The sequence below is a fragment of the Peromyscus californicus genome, unplaced genomic scaffold (assembly GCF_007827085.1).
Source record: "Peromyscus californicus insignis strain IS unplaced genomic scaffold, ASM782708v3 Scaffold_3__1_contigs__length_106647218, whole genome shotgun sequence".
In the NCBI taxonomy this organism is placed as follows: domain Eukaryota; kingdom Metazoa; phylum Chordata; class Mammalia; order Rodentia; family Cricetidae; genus Peromyscus; species Peromyscus californicus.
In genome coordinates this window covers 72,470,372-72,493,184 of record NW_026294551.1, presented here as the reverse complement: position 1 = coordinate 72,493,184, position 22,813 = coordinate 72,470,372, and the positions used below count along the sequence as shown (strand labels likewise).

Sequence of the window (22,813 nt, the reverse complement as noted above, 5' to 3'; positions counted from 1 at the left end):
CAGAGATAGCAAAATCTATCCCTGTATCTGGTTGCTCAGAGTAGGAGCGAAATTTAGGGGCAGAATGAAGATTAAAGTTGCACCAGAGGTATCTGGAGCACTTGGATAAGGGAATGCTCCTCAAAGACTTCTTCAGTTCCTAATGCAGATGAGTCTGAGTGGTAGCAGAGTACATGCAAAGGCCCAGAGGCATCTTTCTCCTTTTGCACAGTTTGGACACTGAGGCATAAGGCTCTGGGGAGAGGCAGGAGATGAAGTTGATTTAGCATCTAGAAATATCTCCATTGGGAAATTTAGGGGTCCCCACATCATTATTTAAAAGAGGAGGAAAGAGCTCACATTGACAGAGGTTTAGCACTGGGCAGCCCTGTGCAAGGAGGTACTTTATGGCCTGTCTACCTTCCCTGGGCATCTCTGCAAGGTTTTCTTTCTTGAATACAGCCAAGGAGGCTCGGAGAGATTGGGCAGCGGGACCAAGGCACAGCAGTGGAGTCACATGCCTCTGGGAAGGTGACATAGATCATTCATCTCCTCCCTGACTGTTCTGAAGGGGGAGAATTCCTTAGGAGTCTCAGAAGAAGTGCCAGGCCTGTTCTAGCCTTAGTTCTGTGTCTCCCAACAGTGCTGGCCATCCCCTCATACCCTCTGCCTTTCCCTGCTGCCACAAGCCTTCTTGTCTATGTACATCTAAGTCTCTCCCGAGGACTGCCAGAGGAAGCTTTGTCTGTTGTTTATTTCTGTTCTAATATTGTCACCAATACACACACACACACACACACACACACACACACACACACACACACACTCCCTCTTTCATGATCTGAGCACTCAGGATATGGACTCCTGATGAGGTTCTAGGTCGGGGGGGTGGGTAGGGTCACTGTGAACCAATGGAGTCCTGCCCTCATGGAGCTCACATGCCAAAGAGCTGGGCTGGTGCGGAGGCCAGTGGTGATGTGCAGGGTGGAAACACTGGGATGCGGGCACCACGAGTGGTCCTCACATCTGCTTCTGTCTCATCCCTCTCATTCTCCCTGCATCCCAGCAGCCACTCCCCATCTCTCTCCCTCCTCTGACGCCTCCTGACAGCTGATGAGGGAGCCTAGCTGCTGCCTGTCCTTGGCTCCCATGGGGAGCTGACAGTTGTCAAAGCAGGAGTCACAGTCCCTGTAGATGGACACGGAGGGCCAAGCACCATCACTCCCCGGTGACAGCTTGAAGCGGCTGTTGAGCTTGTCTTGTTCAGGCTCCAGCAAAGAGGTGACAGCTGAGCCAGACAAAAGAGCTTCCCTCACTGGGCTCCAGTCTGGGCAAATGCAGGCTGTCACTGTGCCCAAGTCTCTCCATCGTGTGTCCCCTGCCCCTGTACCAAATTCTAGTCAGACATCCCCGAGGCCCTTTTTCCATGGGTGATGTGTCTTAGAACTAGGGATTGGCATTTAAGTTTCTTAGTAGGTTCAGAGAACATCATCTACCTGATTTTGCACGTTCAGCCCCCAACAAAGGGTTGGTGCATAGTAGGTATTCACTAAATGTCTTTTATAATTCTTTCTTTTAAATTTTCGAGACAAGGTCTTATGAAGCCTCGTCTGATTTCGAACTTGCTATGTAGCTGAGGACGACCTTGAATTCCTGATCCTCCTGGTGCCAGGAGACATATGCTGTGCAGAGGACAACCGCTTCCTGCTGTGTTGAAATCAGCTCTGGCTACATTCAGGGTGTTAGAAAGCACCTGTGAGGAACATGTCCGTAGCAGGACACTCTTGCCATGAGCTTGAGCATATACAGCTTAGTTTTGCTATGTTCTCTGAACTTCTCAGGATCCCTCTGCCAGGGTCCAGGGACACCATGCAAAGTGCCGATTTAAGACCCTGAGATGCAGGTGCCTATGTCTCTTCTGGGTCTGTGCTATGAGGTTCTAGGTCGGGGGGGTGGCAGGGGTAGGGTCACTATGAACCAATGGAGTCCTGCCCTCATGAAGTTCATATTCCAAAGAGCTGGCCTTCATGTCAGGTCACCAGGCCTGAATGACAGTGGACAGGCTCATTGGAGTCTTCCCTGTTTGGGGCTACTCTTTACCTGTGCTCCTTGGGTGTACTGGGTGGGAAGGGGGACTCCCATGTGCCTTCCATTCTGCAGCTTCTCCAAGGTCAGTGCCAGGCTATCCCCATCTCCCCCAGACACCCCAGGTAGAAGCTTCTGGGGCACAGACATCTCTCTAGGACTTGGACAACCAGGGTGCCTACCTTGCTTTACTCAAGACATGGGTCAGGCCCTGTGTCTAACCTTCTTCATAGGCGCCATCCAGGGATCAGACTCTTCTCTTATGATGTGGCCCCATCACTGTGGGAAGTGGAGCCCAGAGGCCTCTGGGTCTGTCCTTCTCTGAGGTTAAGGTTGGAGTGGGGGCAGAGCAGAGGAGTGTACCCCCAGCCCTGGTCTCCCTTTCTACGTCTTCTCCAACATCTCCCCTATCTCCTTCATCTCCCGGAGTGTTTTCTATTCCTAAGGCCACCCAGAGGAACTTTCTTGAGGCCATTGGCTCCTGAGGGTCCTGGTGTCATTTCCTCATCTCTTTCCCTGGGTCACAATCTGATCAGGCAGCAGGAGAATCTGGTTTACTGGGGAATGAAAAATACATTGTTTTCTGATTATACGGTAGTGCCCAAATGGAGCCCAGTGGCAGAGCTCAAAGTCACTGGGGACAAATTGTACCAAACAGGCTCCGAGACATGCAGGAGTATGGGAAGGGGGATGCTGGCGTTCTGACCGGGGTAGTATAAGGTTTTGGCACTTAGGGAATGAGATTGCATCCTGAACCAGGACACCACATTAAACTAACTCCCAGTTTATGTGCTCAGGGAGGCCAGCCAGCCACCCCAACATAACACTCCAGAAGCTTGACGTCCTGAGGTCACTGCCAGCAGTAATGAAAATCCCTGCCATCTCTGCTTTTCTTCCCATTTGGGCTGAGAGTAGATGAGAGGCCTCTGAAGGCCCCAGCCCTCTCCTGTGTCCTTCTGTGGCCTGTGGCCTCAGCAGCCGCCACCCTTCCCTGTCTGGCAGCATTACTTCTGGTATTTGTCAGGCCAGCCCGTGGAAGATCAGGCCGAGAAGGGTGTATGGATGGCTGTGACCCTAGGAAATCAGGCCCCAGCTCCAGATCCTAGTCATGCTCAGATGTCTCTTGGTTGTGGAGAAACATCTTAAGCAAGTGCTGGTGTTTGCGGAGGCCCCTCCTGGGTGTTACTAGGGAAATCAGGCTCCTTCTTTGGGTTCTTAGAATCATTAATGAAAGAATTTTAAAACAAATTCAGTGGAAGCTTAGGATGGTTTTGTTTGTTTGTCTCTTGCTTTTGTTTTCTGAGCCAGAGTTTCTCTGGGTAGCCCTGGCTGTCCTGAAAGTCTCTCTGTAGACCAGGCTGGCCTTGAACTCACAGAGATCCACCTGCCTCTGCCTCATGAGTGCTGGGATTAAAGGTGTGCACCATCACTGCCAGGCTTTCAAGGATAGTTTTTTGAGCTTTGGAAAACAACAGGCAAGCAAGCTGTGACTCTTGGCAGCCACCAGGAGGAGGGACATGGCGAAGAGGGAAAGCCGTGCCCGTGCATTAGGCTGGCATGTTTAGCAAGGGAGGCCAGCAAGCAGGTACGTGGTAACAGACAGCCACATGGTGGAGGCAGGGATGGGGCTTAGTGCTAGAGACTGAGCAATCGCAAAGTGCCCGAGAGAAAATGCTTGAGCTTTGGACAAAGACAAAGAAAAGAAAGAAGAAAGGTAAAAGTTATACTAAATTAGGACTGTGGAGAGGGCAGAGTCAGCAAAGCTCGATGGCTGTGTCTCGGTAAGTGACTACTGGGAAGGACAGTACATTATCTGATTAAAGGGGTAATTATTCCTCTCATTTAGCTTACATCAGCCTGCCTGAGGGATGGTCTCTTAGCCAGGTGATTGACAGGTCCAGTTGGATTAACTCTTAGAACAGGAGACAGAAATGTGAATGTTCCATTCTCTGGAGGAGCAGATCAGAATGTTGCGTCTCCCCCAGAGGTATTCATTCTTCTGACCAGGACTTAAGGAGTGGCAAAGTGAGTGCTTACCTCTCTAGTGTTACCAGGAAAATGGAGGCAGGGTCCAAAGATTGAATGAAGTCAAGAGGGACCAAAACCTGGGACACAAAGCGACAGTTCCCATCAGCTGACCTTCTTGTGTTGGATAGCTTCACTAATATGGTACTATGCCCTGGGGATTTTTCTAGATGCTTTAAAAACTTTTTTTTTTTTTTTGCTATGAGTCTTCATAACAAACCTGCGCCACAAGGACAATTACCTCTCCATACCTGGGGAAACTGAGGCCCAAACAGAATAAGTAAAGATGTCCTGAGTTACACAGTGGGATTGCAGTAGGTTCCTCCTGAAGTCAGATGCAGCTGGGAGTGAGGAGTTCAGACTCATCTTCTGCTCACCCCGGAAATCCAGGTGAAGGGTTGGACAGCTTTCTTTGATTATTACAACCGTGTGGAAGAGTTTCTATAGCAACCATGTTTAGTTTAGTGCACTGCTCTAGTACTACCTTCAGCTGAGCAGTATTCATGGAGTGCGCACTAGGTTTGGGGCATCGACAGCCTACCTGGGGTGAGGTAGCTTGGGCCTCACCCCAGGTCCCTTGCCCAGTGAGTTATCAACTGGCCCTGGAGGGTATAGACTTCCACAGGAGAGGAGGTGGGAACAGATCACGGAGGAGTCGGGGGGGGGGGGCCTTTCTTGGTCACCATGTTTAGGTACTTGGAGTTAAAGGAGGGGTTTACACTCCTCTAGTCCTACCCTGTCCTCTTGACAAGCCCATTTATGCTCCAGGAGATACAAATACCAATACTCCTCCCGTGAGATCAGCAGACTGCTCCCCAGCTTCCCATGGGTACGTCACATCCATCTCCCCCCAGCTTCTGACTGCTCAGTCTTGAGTCCTCCAAATTCTAGTGGGTGCACTGTCTTGTCTCCCCCAAATCCCCGTGCGTTCACCCTATCCCAAGCCTCTACCCTGGCAGCCTAAACCTGCCTCTTCTCCACTTACTTCAGGGGTTCGCACAGAAGCCTCTCAGGGGTTGTGCCCTCCCGCCACACTCTGGAGACTCTCTGAGATTGCTTTGTTCTCTAGGGTTTCCAGGTGGCATTGGACATTACTTATGGCCCAAAACTTAGCTCCACAGAGACAAGGGGATCCCAGCAGCAGGTCTGCCCATAACCTGTCCACTAAGCAGCAGAGCCAACAGGCCCCTCTCACAAGGAGCCCCTTCCCTGGACAGGTGCCCCCGTTCTGTACCCCAGTCCCCCTCCTCAAGGAAATTCTCCTCTGCCTAGCCTCAGGCCATCCTCCAGGGCTCACTGTCATTCCAGGAAAACTTTGCCACTAAGCAGGCAAACTTTGACATTGTCATGCAGAACCAGGTCCTTCCCACTCTACTCCAGGGCAGAAACTTGGCTGCCTCTTTGCATAAACAAAAAGCACATCACAAAGCATTTCCCCCCAAATGCCAGCTCCTGGCCTCCAGCACACAGAGAAAGGCTGGAACTCTGAGTCTCTTCCCCACAGGGCTTAAAGAAAGGCTCCAAGATCAATTTCTTAAAGACAGGGCTCAAGGACACTCTCCCAGGGCTTCCCCTCCCCCTGAAGTCTGGGCAAAGGTGTGTTGCTTCTCCCAGTATACAGGCTCTGTAGAAGGGGGCAAAGGAGGGCTGGCTGTAGTGGGGGAGGCTAGGCAACTGACTGTTCCACATCATCCATCCCTCCATCCATCCATCCATCCATCCATATATCCATCCATCCATCCATCCATCCATCCATCCATCCATGAATGCATACATCCATGCATTCATCCATCTATGCATCCATCCATCCATCCATGCCTCCACGTATCCATGCATCCATTCATGCATGCATGCATCCATCCATCCATCCGTGCATCCATGCATCCATCCATCCACGCATCCATTCTCAACTCTACTTAACACCTACTACAGGCTAGAATCACTGTAGAGTGCTTTGCAGTTATACTAGGGAAGGTAAGGTTAGGGCAAAGGCCCTGACGTTGGGCTAGGCTCCCTGTGCAAGGAGGAGCTTAGAAGAGGCAGCGGTGGGGCCCCTGTCTTCCTGACCAGAGTCCCTCTTGTGTGGTGGGAAGGCCTTGAGGTGGGCTGAGTTGAAGCAAGGGAGTAAAGGCCATCCTCCTTTGAAACATGGACTCCTGTGTGCCCCGCCGCCGCACCTTTTTATTCTTTAAGTTCTCTTAAGGTATCTCAGGAGTTCAGGGCTGGAGAGAGGCTGTGGGAATTCCAGGCATATGCCTTTCCCAGGCAGGGTGTGTGTGTGTGTGTGTGTGTGTGTGTGTGTGTGTGTGTGTGTGTGTGTGTGTGTGTGTTCCCGTTGACAGGCAGGGTGTGTGTGTGTGTGTGTGTGTGTGTGTGTGTGTGTGTGTGTGTGTTCCCGTTGACAGGCAGGGTGACCCAGAGCTGGGAGGTGGCCTTACCACCCATTCCAGACCACATGGCTTCTCATATCCATCCCTTCCCTCCACACCTCTCTGACCCTGAGCCCCACATTCCCACACCTCCACCCCTTCCATCTACTTTCCATAAAGGATCCAGAGCCATCCTGGTAACAAATACGGTGCCCTTCTCCTCCCCTCGAGGCCCTTGACTGCTCTGTGAATAGATTTGGAATCCTCACCTGTTGATGTGGCCTCAGTGGCCCTCTCCAGACTCCTCTCCAGAGACCCTTCCCTGTCTCTTCTGTGCATGGGCGTGCCTCACCTTCCCACTCTGACCCAGGACGTTTGCGCATGCCTCACCTTCCCACTCTGACCCAGGACGTTTGCGCATGCCTCACCCTTCCCACTCTGACCCAGGACGTTTGCGCATGCCTCACCCTTCCCACTCTGACCCAGGACGTTTGCGCATGCCTCACCCTTCCGACACTGACCCAGGACGTTTGCGCATACCTGTGGTTCTGCCGGGAGCACCATATTGCTTTGATGAACCATTCTCAGCTCTGCTGACCCACCATGTCCTTAGGGGACCCCCTGAATTACCCTCTGGGCAGATTCCACATAAGCATAGCCTCTAGAACTGAATATGCAGTGTCCCTCGCAGGCTCGTAGCATTATTTGGGAAGGTTGTGGAAACTTGGAAGGGTGTAGGCCACTGAGGATAGGATTTTGGCGTTCTACCTGGTTTCCAGTTTGTTCTTTCTCTGCCTCCTGTCTCTGTGATGTGAGCTGTTCCACCAGGCCTTTTCCGCCGTAAGTGACTGAATGAACCTTCTGGAACTATGAGCCAAGTTGTTGTCTCCATCAGGTGTTTGGTCAGTGTCAAGCAAAGTGACAGACAGACACTCTCATATTTCTCTCCAGGTTCTTATCATAGTCCTGACTGTGGAGCAGGCTTTGCGACTTCTGAGAAATCTTGGTAGCTTTGGAGTGTCACTCTCTACCACCTCTCATGAAGCTAGTTTCATGCCTGTTCTCCTGACACACAGGGAGACCAACCACTCTCCACTGGGTCTTCTGGGTATCTGCCTTGGACCAGTGGAGAGGAAGAAGTCAGGCCAGAGTTCTTGGGTGACTCAGCCCACAGTGTAGCCAACTCATGTTGAGATGTCCCACTGAGAACCTAAGAAGGGCCTGTGATTCAGCCACAAATTTACATGCATGGTGGGGTCAACACGGACACACTAAGATCTAAAAAAGGGGGAAACATGGTGTTCTTTAGTTCTATCTAATGTTCCTCTTTCCCAAGCACCCAGCCTTTGGAAAGAAGAACACATGTCATCTAGCTCTTGAGAAGCAAGCTTGTTTAAGAGCTTGGGGAAAATGGTCAGCCAGGTCAAGGTTAAGGCCTTTGTTAGTCAACTTTTCCTTGCTGTGACAAATCACCTGAGGTTTTCAACTTAGAAAGAGGAAAGGTTTCTCTGGGCTCATGGGTTCAGATGGTTCAGAGCATGGTCACTTGGCCTTTCCACTGGGGGCTTGTAGAGAGGCAGAAGATGATGGGGAGTGTGTGACAGTCAGAGCTGCTCATGTCGAGGCTACTAGGAGGAAGCAATTGAGAAAGACAGACAGAGAGACAGGCAAACTGACCAGGTCCCAATATCTTCAGGGGCATGCCCCTGACAACCTAACTTCCTTCTCTTAGGCTCCACCCCCAACCCAAAAGATTCTATCAGTTTCCCGGGCACCATAGGCCAGACCTGAGCCTCCAGCACAGGAGCCTTTGAGGGAAATTTCCAATGCAAACCACAGCAAGCCCTGACTCTTTGGCTGGGGCAAGTGCAGCAAAGCAGGCAGAGCTCGTGTGAGTGACAGTTTGTCTCGGGCAGCTCTGGAAACGACTGACAACCCCAAGATCAAGATTGCCCGCCAGTCCTACCACTAGACCATCACCGGAAAAGATGAAGGGGAAGACGAAGGGGAGAGGAGAGTAAGGAGCTCTCGGCTGCCCTTTCCTACAAGGTCGCTAATACCATCTCAAGGACACTAACCCCTGACCTTACCTAACTGATTACTTCTAAAGGTCCTCCACAAAAAGCTATCACATTAGGGATTAAAAATCTCATCCTGTGAATGGCACGGTGCATAACTGGTCTCTATCGTACACTCCTTGCTCCCACATTAGGAAACTGTGGATGTGGATGGATGGTATAGTACACATCTGTCCCATGATTTCTGTCCTTGAGTCGGAGGACCTGCACCTGGGGTTCATCCTTGCTACAGTAGCATACTAGAGACTTACCCTTCCCTCCTGTAGGCCTGCATCCCTGGACTCCCTCTGAAACATGGCAGTGCCTCAGTTGACCGTTAACTGGGCAGTGCCCAGACAAACTGACAACGGTCCTGCTCGTGTGCCATGGGGTTCAGGCAACCCCTGGTATCTGCTGCCCGTGGCTGAGAGCTGGCTTCACTGTCAGGCTTGCTCACAGCGCAAGCCTGTTGAGTTTCCATGTGACCTCTCAAGACTGTGAGGATGGGAACCTGTTCCTCTCACATGCACAGGCAGTAAGGTGTCCAAGTGGGCTCTGCGTTTCCTTTTTGGCCATGGGGGCTGCTTTGTACTCACCCTGTCCCCACCCCCACCTTCAGGGGAGACCCTACAGACTAAGGACTAAGGTTGCAAGGTTGCTTTTCCTCCCCTGCTACCTTCCCCAGGCCTCCACCCTTCCCAACCATGATTCTCAGCAGAAGTCTGGGAGCCGTAATGACCTGGCCTTGCTCACATCATAGATAACGCAATTAAAAATAAAGACAACTCCTTTTTTCCTTAAGTAAAAGATCTGGTTTTTAAAGCTGTTGTCTCAGCACAGACTGAAAAAGAAAATCTAGCTTGGGCCTCAAAGCTGAGGCAGCTGTGCCTGTGGTTTGGGGGGTCCACCCACTCCCCAGACCTCATGCAGAACAGCAGGGCAATACCGTTTGCCAAGTATGAAAAATACAGTTTGGGTTTTCATAAACACCGTTCCATCGTGTGTGTGGAAATTGGATCCTCGCAGGAACTCTGTGAGACACACGTCCACTCTGATGTTATGAAGGAGACAGTGGGCGGTGAGTGGTGGGCAGTGGGTGGTGAGTGAGGTGGGCAGTGGGCTGTGGGCAGTGAGCAAGGTGGCACAGCCCTTGGGCTCTGCTTTCTGAGCCGCAGGCACTAAGGTGGGTACTTGAGTGTTGAGTAGATGGTCCTCAGGGGCCAGTGCCCTGCTACCCAGACAGACAGTACATTCGAGGTACTCAAGATGAGCGCACAGCACGGAGCCATGATGCTATGTCAACCATGCTCCCACACTTCTTCGCCAAAGGAGAGGAGGGCAAGAGACCAGAAGCCAACTTATAACCAGAGATTGTCTGTGCAGAAATTCCTGGCAGAGCCTGTGTGTTGGGATCAGGGGTGGCATCGGTTGGGGACCAGTGAGCTGGTTAACTCTCTGCTCTAATTGGTGCTGTGGTGACAGCAGCAGCCACGGGGCTGTGTGTCTCACAAGCCCTGTGTCCCTCCCTCTCCACCCCATCCATCACCGTGATGATTTGCTTTTCCTTATTCTGCTCAGATTCCCGGGGCATCTTCCCGCTGTCTAGAGGGAGCAATCACAAAAAACCTGAAGACTGAGGTGCAGTGGACTCTGGCTGGTGCAGCGTAGCCTGCTCGCCCTTCGAGGGCTCCTGGGAAGCAAGCCTCTGGGTCCAGTCTGCATACAGACGGCATGTGCAGCTGGTCCATGCTCCTCTCAGTGACTCCACTGATTTTCTTCCTTCCGCAAGTGTTTGCTGGCCATGTGCTGCTCTGCTCTGGGGCTGAAGGGAGAGGCATCCAAGGAAGGGCAATAAGGACTGAGGCGAAGCTCAGTGGCAGTAGTGTAGCAGGCTTTCTGGGACCACCAGCTCCCAAATCACGACACAGAGACTTATTAGTTATGAATGCTCGGCCTTGGCTTAGACTTGTCCCACTAGCTCTTATAACCTAATTTAACCTATTTCTCTTCATCTGCATTTTGCCTCAGGGCTTTTTACTTTTCTTTCATTCTGCATGTCCAACTTCCTCCATGTCTGTCTGTCTGTCTGCCCCCTGCCTGACTGGCTAGCCCCTGGCTGCTCCCTGCCAGCCCTGGCTGCCTGCCCCACCTCCACTCCTGCCCAAGAGAGCTAGCCTTATGCCTGTGGGCCTGGCTGAGAGCTGCGTTCAACTGGGAGCTGTGTTTAATGGAGAGTTGAATTTAGCTCTAGGTAGTTGGTGCCCTGTACTGTGGCAGGTGTTTTCACTTAGCTTGTTGTTTCTGCTTAATGCACTGGCCACTCAAGTGCTCCCTGTATGGCAGAGCCTCTTAAAGGAGTCGTGTCCTTTTATTTTATTTATTTATTTATTTATTTTTATTTTTTTGAAACAGCAACACATCTTTACCTAGTTAAACAAATGCAGCATAAACAAATGCAGCACATTTTTACATAGTTAAACAGACGTTCTATTCTGCAACAGAGTGGGACTTAAGAAGGATGGGGTACCAATTCTCCATAGGAGCAGGTCTGAACCTGGAGGGGCCCTTCAAAGAAAATTGACTCCTAGCCTGCACTGCAAGAAGGAAGAGCGTTTGCTCAGCCAGTGCAGTGAAGGGCTATTCCACGACGTTCTGAGTGTGAGGTGGGAAGATGGGGGTGACCCCATGGCCAGGAAGCTTTTAGCAGCTCCGAGCCTGAGGTTAGTCAGCCTAGCATGTGTTTCTAGATGGTGGTGGACATGCTGTAGACCGTGGGAGTTCATCCTCCTGCCCTTTTATGCTGTGGGCATCTGGGGACCCCTACAGATGCCTGCTAAGGATAATGTTTTTATTTATGTTCCCCCCCTCTGTGTGTGTGTGGGGGGGTACACATGCCTGGGTGCTACAGAAGCCAGAGGATGACATTGGGTGTTCCACTCTTACTTTTCAAGCTATCCTCTTGAGATAGGGTCTCTCTCTGAACCTGGAGCTAGGCTGGCAGCTGTGAGTCATAGGGATCACCACCCCACTTCCAGTCCTGGGATTACAAGTACAGGAAGGCCATTTTTCATGTGGGCATGGGGATTTGAACTCAGGACCTCATGCTTGCACAGCAAGAACTCTTATCTACTAAGCTATCTCCCTAGCCCCCAGAATAATGTTTTTAAGTGTTTTTAAAAAGCACACAAAAATAAAATAGTGCTCAAAATGTGAAAGAAGACCATGACAGGCATGACAGAGAACAGGGAAGGCAGAGTAACAGACTTAGTGATAACTGCTCCCCATTAACAGGATGAAGGAAGAACTGGTCATGGGTTCAAAGTGGTCCACATTTCCAAGTGCGGCATTCTTCCACATCCTTGAGCATTGAAGGGCTCAGCTCCAGAACACCTTTCAGGAGTTCAAGTTCCCGGAGTACTATGTGTGGTGTTTGTGTTTAACCTACACACACACACTCCCACACACATCAAGTGATGTTTACATGACTTATAATACTTCATAAAGCATAAATGCCATGTAACTGACTATTGTATTGTTTAGAAGGAAATGACAAGGGAAAAAGTCTATACATTTTCTGTGAACTTTTCCCCAAATATTTTTGTTCTGGGGGTGGTTGAATCCTTGGACACGGAGTCTGTGGGATACGGAGTGTGGATTGTAGCAGTGTAACATTTCACAGAGTAGCCACAACCAGGAATGACTTCTACTCTGACAGTTTCATTCCTTCTGGAGGGAATATGCCATGCTTCAGTGAGAGCTGATGTGAATTCTCCGGTCCAGGTTCAGCTCTGAGTGCGGGCTATGGGCCAGGAAGTGGATGTCTCAGGAGGCCACTGCTGAAATCCAGGCAGGTGGTAGTAGCAGCATCCAGGGCCAGAGAGGGTCATAGAGGGATGGATCAAGAGGCAGTTTAGAGTTGATCAAATGTTGGAGATAAATATGAAAAGAGAAAAAGACAAGCAGGGCCCCTGGGTTCTTACCTGGGGGCTTAGGGACAAGATGCCAGGAGCACAGCCGGAGTGGTCTTTGGCCCATAGTTCCTGCTGATGTCTCCCTGGCTGTCTTTCAGGTCAATGAAATCTACCATGACGAGTCACTGGGGGCCCACATCAACGTTGTGCTGGTGAGGATTATCCTGCTGAGCCATGCCAAGGTGAGTCCTCCTGTCGGATACTCTCTGGAATGAATGGGGCCCTGAAAATGAGGTTTGGCCCTTCTTTGAGACTGCTTGCTCTCCCATACCACCCTACCTTTCCCTGGACACCCTATTGTCCTATAACAAGCAAGAAGCTGTGAGCTCCCGCCCCCTACAGACTCCCTGTTCCCTTCACCATGATCCATGACTCTGCTTTAAAGTTCAGGTTATACAGTGTGATAAGGCCAGCAGACCAGTGGGCCCTACCACTGCAGAGAGAACCACGGTCCCAAGAGGCCGAGACACAGACAACATGGGTGTGACCAGAACATTGGGATTCCCTTGCTGTAGTCTCTGAGGGTAGGAAAGAGGGAGGCAGCGAGCAGACTCATGGTAACCTCACTGTAAAGTCTCAGCAGATTCCTGAACAAGACTGACTGCCCCAAGGTGCCTAGAATTGGCCCTGAGGGATCAGGGCAGGTGGATGGCAGCCCGGAGTGTAGACAGACACACAAGACTAAAGTGAGGTTGAGCTGAGACAGGAATTCTGTCTTTGAGGGGATATGGGTTCTGGATGGTTGGTTTCTTACGAAAAACACTGAAATTATTTGCTATTATCTATCAGTGTTTCTAACATCAGACATCAGACCCTACCTGCCTCCTCTTGATCTTAAACACTGAGCCCCTTCCCCCACAGCCCTGGAGCGTAGTAGTTACTCTTGTTACTGTGATAAAATGCCTGACAAAAGCAATTTAAGGAAGGATTTATTTCGGCTCACAGACAACGTTCCAAAGAAAGCTATTAGGCACAAAGGAGAGAGAGAGGCAAAAAGCTAACTGAGGGGATGTTTAATACTGTGCTCAAGCTCTTTAGGATTTGCATGTTTGGAGTCAGAGTGATGGTAGGGATAAAGCAGGCGCAGTGGTTATGATGTCATTTGTCCTTGTCGTACAGAAGGCTGTGTCTCTTCTCTGTGGAACTGGAGGATACTTTAAAATGACACGTGTGTTTAAGTCATGACAGAAATGTCAGGGCATTTTCTATGACTAAAAACGAAAGCCTTGCCCAGGCATTGCACTCCAGCGACGTGCTCCAAGCCTGACCAGAGGTGAAAGGAGAATGCTTACAAACCTAAAAACAACTGGACCACTTTGAAAAGCTTTCTTTTGTGTTTGAGACGGGTTCTCATGTAGCCCAGGCTAGCCTTAAATTCACTATGTAGCCAAGGACGACCTTGTACTTCTGATCCTCCTTGCCTCCTTCTCCCAAGCGTTTGGGTTACAGGCATGTGCTAGCTCCCCTGTGTTTATGTGATGCTGGGGACTGAACCCAGGATTCCGAGCATGCTAAGCAAGCACTCTACCAATTGAGCTACAACCCCAGCCATTAAAAACACTTTTTAAAACTGACTTGGGAGAATATTAGAACGGCAACTGTAGAAGACGTGGTTTGATAAGGGACTTGTGCACCCATAGGTTTGGGTGTCCAGGGTGGGGGGTGGGGCTGCAACCTGCATCTCACTTCTCCTGGTAGGAGGGAAAGCACTGAAGGCTGTCAGCTCCGCCAGGAAGCTGTGGGGGAGATTCTGCCCTGCTGTGGGCACCCCCAACAGTCTCGTAATGATTAGTTTTTTTGTCAACTTGACGCAAGCCAGGCTCATCTGGAAAGAGGGAACCTCAACCGAGAAAATGCCTCCGTAAGATTGGCCTGTTATTGGCAAGTCTGTAGGGCATTTCTTTTGATTGATGATCGATATGGGAGGGCTCAGCCTGCCACCCCTGGACAGTTCGTCTGGGATGTTATAGGAAATCGAGCTTAACAAGTCATGAGGAGCAAGTCATTAAGCAGTACTCCTCGATGGCCTCTGCTTAAGTTCCTGCCTCTAGGTTCCTTCCTTGAGTCCCTGCCCTGACTTCCCTCAGTGATCCGCTGTGATCAGTACATGTCAGCCAAATAAACCCTTTCCTCTCCAAGATGCTTCTGCTCATGGGGTTTCTGACAGCACTGTGAAGTTTTCCTCCTTCCTCCAGGAGAGCCAGCCCTACTTCCCCAGACTGGGTCACTCCAGCTCTTCCATCCTGGCCTGGATCCTCAGTTGTCTGGGTCACTCTCCCGCTCTTCCATCCTGGCCTGGATCCTCTGCTGTTGTGGTAACTTCCAGGCTTTTGGCAGGAAGGATGGAGATGAGATTGCCTCCATTTAATTGGGAAAATGGATTCATACTCTATTATGGACATGCTGCCTTGGACAGCTGTGATGCAGAGTCACACTGAGCACAGACACTGAAAGAGACTGATTTCAAAACATACGAACATGCATTGTTTTATAGTCTCCTTACTTAATAGTCCCTTGGAATGAATGAAACTACACCAGCAAACGCAGCTCCATCAAGCCAGAAATGCTGAAGTCCTTGACTTCCTTCCCTCTGCTTTTTCTTTTCACACAAAATCATAAACTTTAATTTTTATATGCATTTATATATTTGTCTTTTTTAAAATTTATTTTTGAGATTGTAATTATATCATTTCTCGCCTCCCTTTTATGTCTCCAAACACTTCTATGCATCCCTCCTTGCTCTCTATCAAATTCATGGCCTCATTTTCATTAATTGTTTTTATGTGCATATATGTATATACATATATACTCCTAGATATAATTTGCTCAGTCTGAATAATTATACTTGTATGTGTGTTTTCATGGCTGACCATTTAATATCAGACAGCCAGTTGGTGTGCTCTTCCCTGGAGAAGACTGTTTCTCCTGTTCTCAGAAATCCGTAGTTGCCTGTAGTTCTCTGTGGTTTAGCATCTCTGTTGGTCTGCGACATTGTTCAGCTCATGTTTACAGTCTTGTTGGGGAGACTTCATGGGTGCTTCTGCATCTCCTGGGAGACACAGTCTCATGGGAAACTTCCTGGTCCTCTGGCCCTTCAATCTTTCCGCCCCCTCTTCTGCAATGTCCCCTGAGCCTTAGATTTTGGACTTTGTAGATGTATCCATGGGGACTGGACTCCACAACTCTGCATGCTGATTGGTTGTGGCTTTCTGTAATGGTCTCCATTCTCCCCTGTTTTTATGGTACGTATGATCTGTTCAGAAAGGGAGGAAAGCCTGCCACAGGTTGGTCTGTTTTCTGTAATGTTGGTCTGGGCATCAGGTGATAGCTTTCATTCCCTGCCTGGTCCCCACCATACTAGTTAAAAGGAAAAGTTTAAAAACTGTAGGTTTTGTTGCTTAACTGTACTGACAAAGCCATGGATCCTTTGAGGCCTGAACAGTGTCTGTCTGTCTCCTGGTCTGGATGCTGTATGGAGGTAAGCCTTCCAGCTCTGTGCTGGAAGGACAGGGAAGAGCAGAGAGTGGAGAAAAGAATACCAGGATGGAGGTAGCAGACGCGGATGCCGACATGGTCAGGCCATGGGGGCTGGAGAGACAGTTCACGGTTCAGACCACTCTGCAACCCCGAGGGCTGGAGTCTGGATTCGCATTAGCACAGTAAGCTGAGTGTCTGTGCAAATGCCTGAAGCCCCAGCTCCAAGGGAGATGGAGACAGGAGGATTGCTAGGCTTTTCTGGCAGTCTGGTTCAGAGAAAGAGAGAGAGAGAGTGAGAGAGAGGTTGCCTTAAAGGAATAGACGGAGAGTTAGAGAGGAGAACACTGGCATCCCCTTCTGACCTACGTATGTACACAGGCATGCACACACATATGTGCATACACACTCTCTTACACACACATAAACAAATTTAAAAAGCCAGATCAGGGCTGAAGACATAGCTTGGTAAAGTGCTTGCCTGATAGGCACAAAGCCTTGGGTTTATCCCCAGCACTGTATGAACAGGGGTGGGGTAGGGGCTGGCATACAACCATAATCTCAGTGATGTTGAGTTGGATCGGAGGCTGGAGGAGCAGGAGTTCAAGGTCATCCTCGGCTATATAGTAAGTTTGAGACCAGCCTGGTATACATGAGCCCCTGTCTCAAAAATAAATAAAGGCAGACCACAGTAACAGGGGTCCATATGTCTCTGCCATGGAGTTTGGCTTTCTTAGAGTGACATGACCTGTTGCATTTCTAATAGGGTCCCTGCCCTGAGGACACTATTTTCATTAACAGGAAGATGTGTAGATTGGAACATGGCTTCGATGGTGGAGAAAGGAAGGCAGAAAACAGAGCATGCTGGGAGACCACATTGAGAGCACCCAGGTGCTGGTGGGTGCAGGGAGAGAGACCCGCAGGTAGATGAGTTGACCTGCAGTGGTTCGAGTGTTGTCATCTGAAGTCCCATTCCCGAAGTGTCGACCCTCAGGTGGCATGTGGGTGGTCTTTGGTCATTGGAGTGTGCTCTCTAAAGGGATGCAGGACTCTGCCTCCTGTCTGTCTCTGGTCCCATTAGAGATGTGGCCACTTGTTCCTGCCGTGGTGTGTCACCCTCCTCAGAGGACATTTCAACAAGGCTCTTGGACGTTGAACCTCCAAAAACAGTGAGCTAAAGGAACCTTTTCTGTTTACAAAGTTCATTGTCTTGGGCATTTTATCACAGTGACAAAAGACTGACTGGCATACTCAGGACAGGAAATGCAAGGTCAGATGTTGGTGTGGGGAGGGGAGAAGCTCATGAGTTCACTTGAGGTGTGCCGTCTGATTGGTGGCCCAGGCGAGGTGGCCAGGATAGGTGATCACGTGGGTCTGGAATCCCAGGGAAGCCTGGAGTGTTGAGATGGAGATGAGCATTGTTTGCACAGGGGGGTGGGCCATGTGAGGTGGCAGCTGAGAAAGACCGTAGGTGACATGAAGACAGATGGGCAGAACAGGGGTGACTGGTGCATAGAAGGTGGGAGGCTCCCTTGTTTTTAAAGTTTTGAAAAAAAGCCCCGAGATGATAGGTAGACTGCCCATGTTCTAAAGGTGGGAAAAGAAGCAAGTTTCCCTGATGTTCTGTGCAGCTGAGTGGTAATAGATGTGTACACAGGAAGGAGGGGGTAGACGGTGCTCCTAAAGCAAAGGAACAGGTGCTCCCCATGACTGCACGTCCCAGGGACTTTGGAACATGCGTAGTAAAGCTCGATGGGACACATTGGGACACATCGTTCTTCAAACCTGTTTCACAGTGGGATCCTTTCCTCCAGACGGTTTCATTTCACAGAATTTGCTTTGGAAAATGCCACCTATGAGGCAGTGGCGGTAAAACCAGCCACGAGTGGGTTCTTCCAAGCAAACACGGGGACCTGAATTCGGATCCCTAGCACTGGTTTAAAAACAATCTGGGTGTGGTGGGACGTGTCTATAACCCCAGAATGAGGTTAGCAGATACAGGAGAATCCCTGGAGACCGTTGACCAGCCAACAAAGCTAGACCAAGGATATCCAGGTTCAGGGAGAGACCCTGACTCAAAAATAAGGTGAAGAGCAACTGAAGAAGACACCCAATGTTGACCTCCTGTCTCCATATGTCTATCACACACACAACTCACCACACTTACACACATACTCACACACTCACCACACTCACACACTCACTCATACACACCACACACACTCACACACACTCAACACACTCACACACACACTTACCACACATACACACACTCATACACACACACATAATCACCACACTCACTCATACACACACTTACCACACTCACTCACACACACTTACCACACACACTCTCACACACACTCACTCACACACTTATCATACACACTGACATACACACACTCATCACACACACACTCACCACACACTCTCACTTGTACTCACCACACACACACAAGTATAAGCAATCAAGACCCATAAGTTACTAACACATAAGTGGTTCTCATACTGTGACTTAAGTTTTTTTCTTAGACAGATTTAAATAACAGGAAACTAATATCTGAGAAGAGCAGACAAAATTATAATTGTTTTCTGTTAAAACCCAGGAGAATCCATTGTAAAATCCATGGAGCAAAAGCCTTAGTGATACAGACAAACCCAGTCGAGTCACTTAATGGGTATATGAGAAATGTGTAAGCAAGCAATTTGCCATTGTGCTAACACCACGGTGTCCTCAAACTAAGATGGCCAGGATGTCACTAGGTGATATCATCACATGAGACCACCATCATATACACTGTCTGGCTTTGACTGAAATTTCATATGCAGACGTTGTGCCTTAACAACACCTGAGTAGCAGGGCTAATTTAGAGAGCAAAGTTCCTGCACCAAGACTGGAGAGATGGATCAGAGGTTAAAAGTGCTTACTGCTCCTGGGGAGGACCAGACTTGGTTACCAGCACCTACAAGGTGACCCACAACTGAGTGAAACTCCAGTTCTAGGGAAACTGACTCCCTTCTCTGGCCTCTGTGGTGTCTTGCATGTACATGGTGCAGATATACTCACACACACTCACATACATACACATAATTTTGTTAAGGTCCCCTGCATCACAGTTACCCAGATGTCTCTGAGGCAGTACAAGATGGACATAGGACACACAGAAAGAAAGGGTACACTGTTCATGACAGGGAAATAAAAAGCATAGGTCACTGTTTCTTCTAGAAAGACCAAGAGAGGAGAGATGTTGGTTTTTCCAGGTTAAGAACTGGATATTTGACAGGATGGTTCTGGGTTTCATTATAAATAGGAACATTTTAGAACAAGTGTGTGTCCTGTGGCAAGACAGTGCAGGGACAGCTTGCTGCCCTGGTCTCTGGAATGGAATACTCTTGGACTGTGACAGGAAGTGAATCCAGCTTCGGAGTCTTGGTATCCTGGATTTCCTGACTGCCTGTTCCCAAATACCCAGCAGCCGCTTCCCAAATTACCACATAGAGGCTTATATTAATTATAAAAGCTCAGCGATAGTTCAGGCTTATTGCTAGGTAGTTCTTATATTAATTAACCCATATCTATGTTTAGACACATGGCTTGGTACCTTTTCTCAATACAGCATTCTCTGCTTTTTGCCCGCAACTCTTCTAACTCCACCCTTCCTCATCCCATCATTCTCAGTTTGGCTTTTCTGCCTAACTGTATCCCATTCAGCTACTGGCCAGTCAGCTTGTTGATTAAACCAATCACAGCAATGTATATTCACACAGTGTAAGGGAATATTCCACAGCAGGATGTAGAAATGCAAACAAGGAAATCCTGTTAGGAGGACGTGGTGCTGGGCTGCCAATCTGGAGAGCTGGTATGGAGGGAGGAGAGTGAGCACAGACCGCAGCTGGGCTGCATGGAGAAGGTTCAGAGCTGGAAATGAACATTCTCAGACCAGAACATGGAAGAAACCACAGAAGGGTGTTAGTTAGCTTTTAGTAGCTGTACCAAAATACCCGAGGTAGATAACTTCAAAGAAGGAAAAACGCAACTCAGCTCATGATGTCAGAGGTTCCAGACCATGGCTGTTCAATCTGTGGCTTTGGAACCCTTAGTGACAGAAGAGCATGGAGAGAACATGGAGTGAGTGGGCGAAGGGTACTCACCTCCAGAATAGAGCTGGGAAGAAGCTGGGAAGCAAAGGGAAAAGCTCTGTTGTAACACCCTCTCCTAGGGCGTGACCCCAATAACCTAACTTCCTCCCACTAGGCTCCTCCTCCAAAAGGGTCTGCCACCCCAGTGACACCTCAACAGGTGACCGAGTCTTTAGCAGACCTCTTGGGGGACAGCATAGATCTAAATAGCAAGAGGCTTGGCACTTGGCTGTGGACCAACAGCCCCAGGCTGCAGGGCCAGAAGCCACATCTGCAAGGAAAGGCTGTGTGCCCCTGGGGCCACAGGCCACACAGGACAGGGGTGCTCCATTCCAGGGCAGCTGGCAGGGCCCACAGAGCCTGGCCAAGCAAGGATCCAGCCTCTAGCCCTACTTGATCGCATGCCAATAACTTCTGCAGATGAATTATTAGGAAAGGCAAATGTGGCTGAGCCCAAGATATTAAAAAAAAAATCCCTGTTTTTTTTTTTAAGTGATTAAACTCCATAAATTTCCCGAGAATCTCACTCCCTCCAGTTACTTATGAAAGTTTCTCATTTCTGCGCTTATCTTGTGCAGGCAGTGTCTGCAGCCACGGGTCACAGACTATCTTGTGTAGCTCTGGGGTGAGGCTTTCTGTGTTGGGGCTTCCAAAGAGTGCCATGGTTGTAGGAGATGTACTCTGAGCTCAGGAGCTCTGGCCTCCCAAGTCTGTTCTGAGGTGTTCAGGCACAAGAACAACACAGCTGCTCCTTGTCTAGCCACAGACAAGACGCCAGCACCAGGAAGCCAACACAAGGACGGGAGGCAGACCTTGGACAGAGTGGCCAGGCAAGAGCCCCGAGGGCCAGGAGGCTCAGTGTATGTCGCCCCTACCCTCTCCCCATGTAGACTCAGTAATGGGGAAAGCAAAGTTGGGCTGCTAGGTGGGACCCTGGGGATGGAACATGGTTCATAATAACAGATGGATCCTGGGAAGACATTCTGCATGGGACCTCTGGGTTCCTGCTGGGGACTGTGATAGTTAAACTTGATTGTCAACTGGAAAGGATTTATATTCACCATGGAAACAAGTCTCTGGGATTTTCTAGATTTGGTTAAGTGTGGTTGGAAGACCCACCCTGAATGTGGGTGGCACCATTACGTAGGCTGGGGTCCTGAATACAAAGGAGAAAGGAAAGGGAGCTTCCAGATTGTGCTTGTCATGTGACCGGCTGCCCTCCATTCCTGCCATGGTGACTTCCCTTCCATTTCATGCACCCTTAAACTGAGAGCCAAAATAAACCCCTCCTCCTTTAAGTGACCTTTGTCAAGCCTGCTGTTACAGCCATGGAACATGTGACTAATAAAAAGAATGAGGCTTCCTCTCTACAAGAGTTTAAGCCCTACCAAACCGAGGTGGCTGCACCCAGACTGTCTACCACAGTCAGAGGGCATCCGGGGTGTGAAGTCATCGCCTGATCTTTGGCAGAAAGTGTCTCAGGCCCGCAGCTCCTACTATTCATTCCTAGCTGTCACTGGGAATGTACCAGGCCCCTCATCCTGGTCCCTCCCTGCCTTGTTTGGGGTCCCACTAGGCTCCAGTAGGGGTAAAGTTGGCAATACTTACACGAGTGACATGTTGTTTCTCTCTAGCTTATGGGAGGCCTCCGAGTTATCGCAAGTTTTTCCTAAAACAACATTTTTCTCCATTTCTTTAAAAAAAAAAAAGCAGAAGAAAAGAGATGATCTTATTTTACACAATATGCCACCAGCCAGGGAGCCGAGCATCAGCCGCACTCGTGGGTTGCATAGCAACTGACTTTTCAATTGATTTTTTGAGAAGGAACCAAAGCTACTCAAGTGTTCTCATTTTAAATATTTCCTTGGATGATGGAAATCAAAGGAAATGGAGATGAGAGACCTGGGACATTCCGAGGACAGAAGGTATCTTGTGAAGGCCAGCTCAAGACAGGGTATGGGAGGCTTGTTGGAATTTGTCCGCATTCAGGGTGAAAGGTCAGACATTCTTGGTCTGTCAGTAGAAGGCAGAGACATGTGTGAGGAAAGGACTGCACAGCCCAAAGCCTTGGACCAGCAGCACCACTGTGTTCCTGCCATGTGTCCCTGGATATCACCTGTCCAGCCACAGAGGGGCTAAGATGAGAAGCAGAGGCTTCTTCCAGGTAGCCTTGCATCAGGGACCCTGGAGGGCCCTGCACAATCTATATTTTAGCCTGGGAAAGGCCCTCTGGCATCCCAGTGGGGGCAAGACATAATGGCCAGTCCCTAGTCACCCTTGACACACCTTCTCACCCAGATGTCTTTGGGGCTAGAGTAGATGAGAAGTTATTAGGGCTAGACACTGCCATTGGGGGGTGTCTTTGTCCATTTGAGCTGATATAACAAATACACCTTAGATTGGATACTTAATAAACCAGAGAAGTTTGTACCTCATAGTTCTGAAGGCTGAGAATTCCAAGTTTGGAATTCCAGCAGATCTGGAGTCCTCACAGACAGCTGCATGCTCACAGGGTGGCAGAAAGGACAGGTCTCAGATCAATGTTTCAGCAGAGCCACTCCAGTTCAGGGGACTTTGTCCTCCTGGCCTGATGACCTCCTGGGGTCCCATATCTTAATATTATTGCACTAGAAATTAGTTTCCGACATGTGAATTCTGATTTTTAGAACACAACCGGAGGCCCACTCAGCTTTGAACCCTGTTCTAGCAGCTT

General features: G+C 49.5%; 1 protein-coding gene and 1 long non-coding RNA gene across 2 annotated transcripts in view; one reads left to right on the top strand and one right to left on the bottom strand.

Moving 5' to 3' along the window:
* Adamts2 (ADAM metallopeptidase with thrombospondin type 1 motif 2) overlaps positions 1 to 22,813 on the top strand; it is a 210,082-nt gene that overhangs the window by 152,123 nt on the left and 35,146 nt on the right. The window contains exon 5 of the mRNA XM_052758023.1: positions 12,585 to 12,668. Within this exon, the coding sequence (XP_052613983.1) occupies positions 12,585 to 12,668 (84 nt within the window). The remainder of the gene's footprint in view (positions 1 to 12,584; positions 12,669 to 22,813) is intronic.
* On the bottom strand, positions 10,962 to 21,808 carry LOC128122440 (uncharacterized). The gene is made up of 3 exons (XR_008222435.1): positions 21,709 to 21,808; positions 12,496 to 12,692; positions 10,962 to 12,351 (listed from the first exon to the last, which is right to left on the bottom strand). It is a non-coding gene; the product is annotated as an uncharacterized LOC128122440 (long non-coding RNA).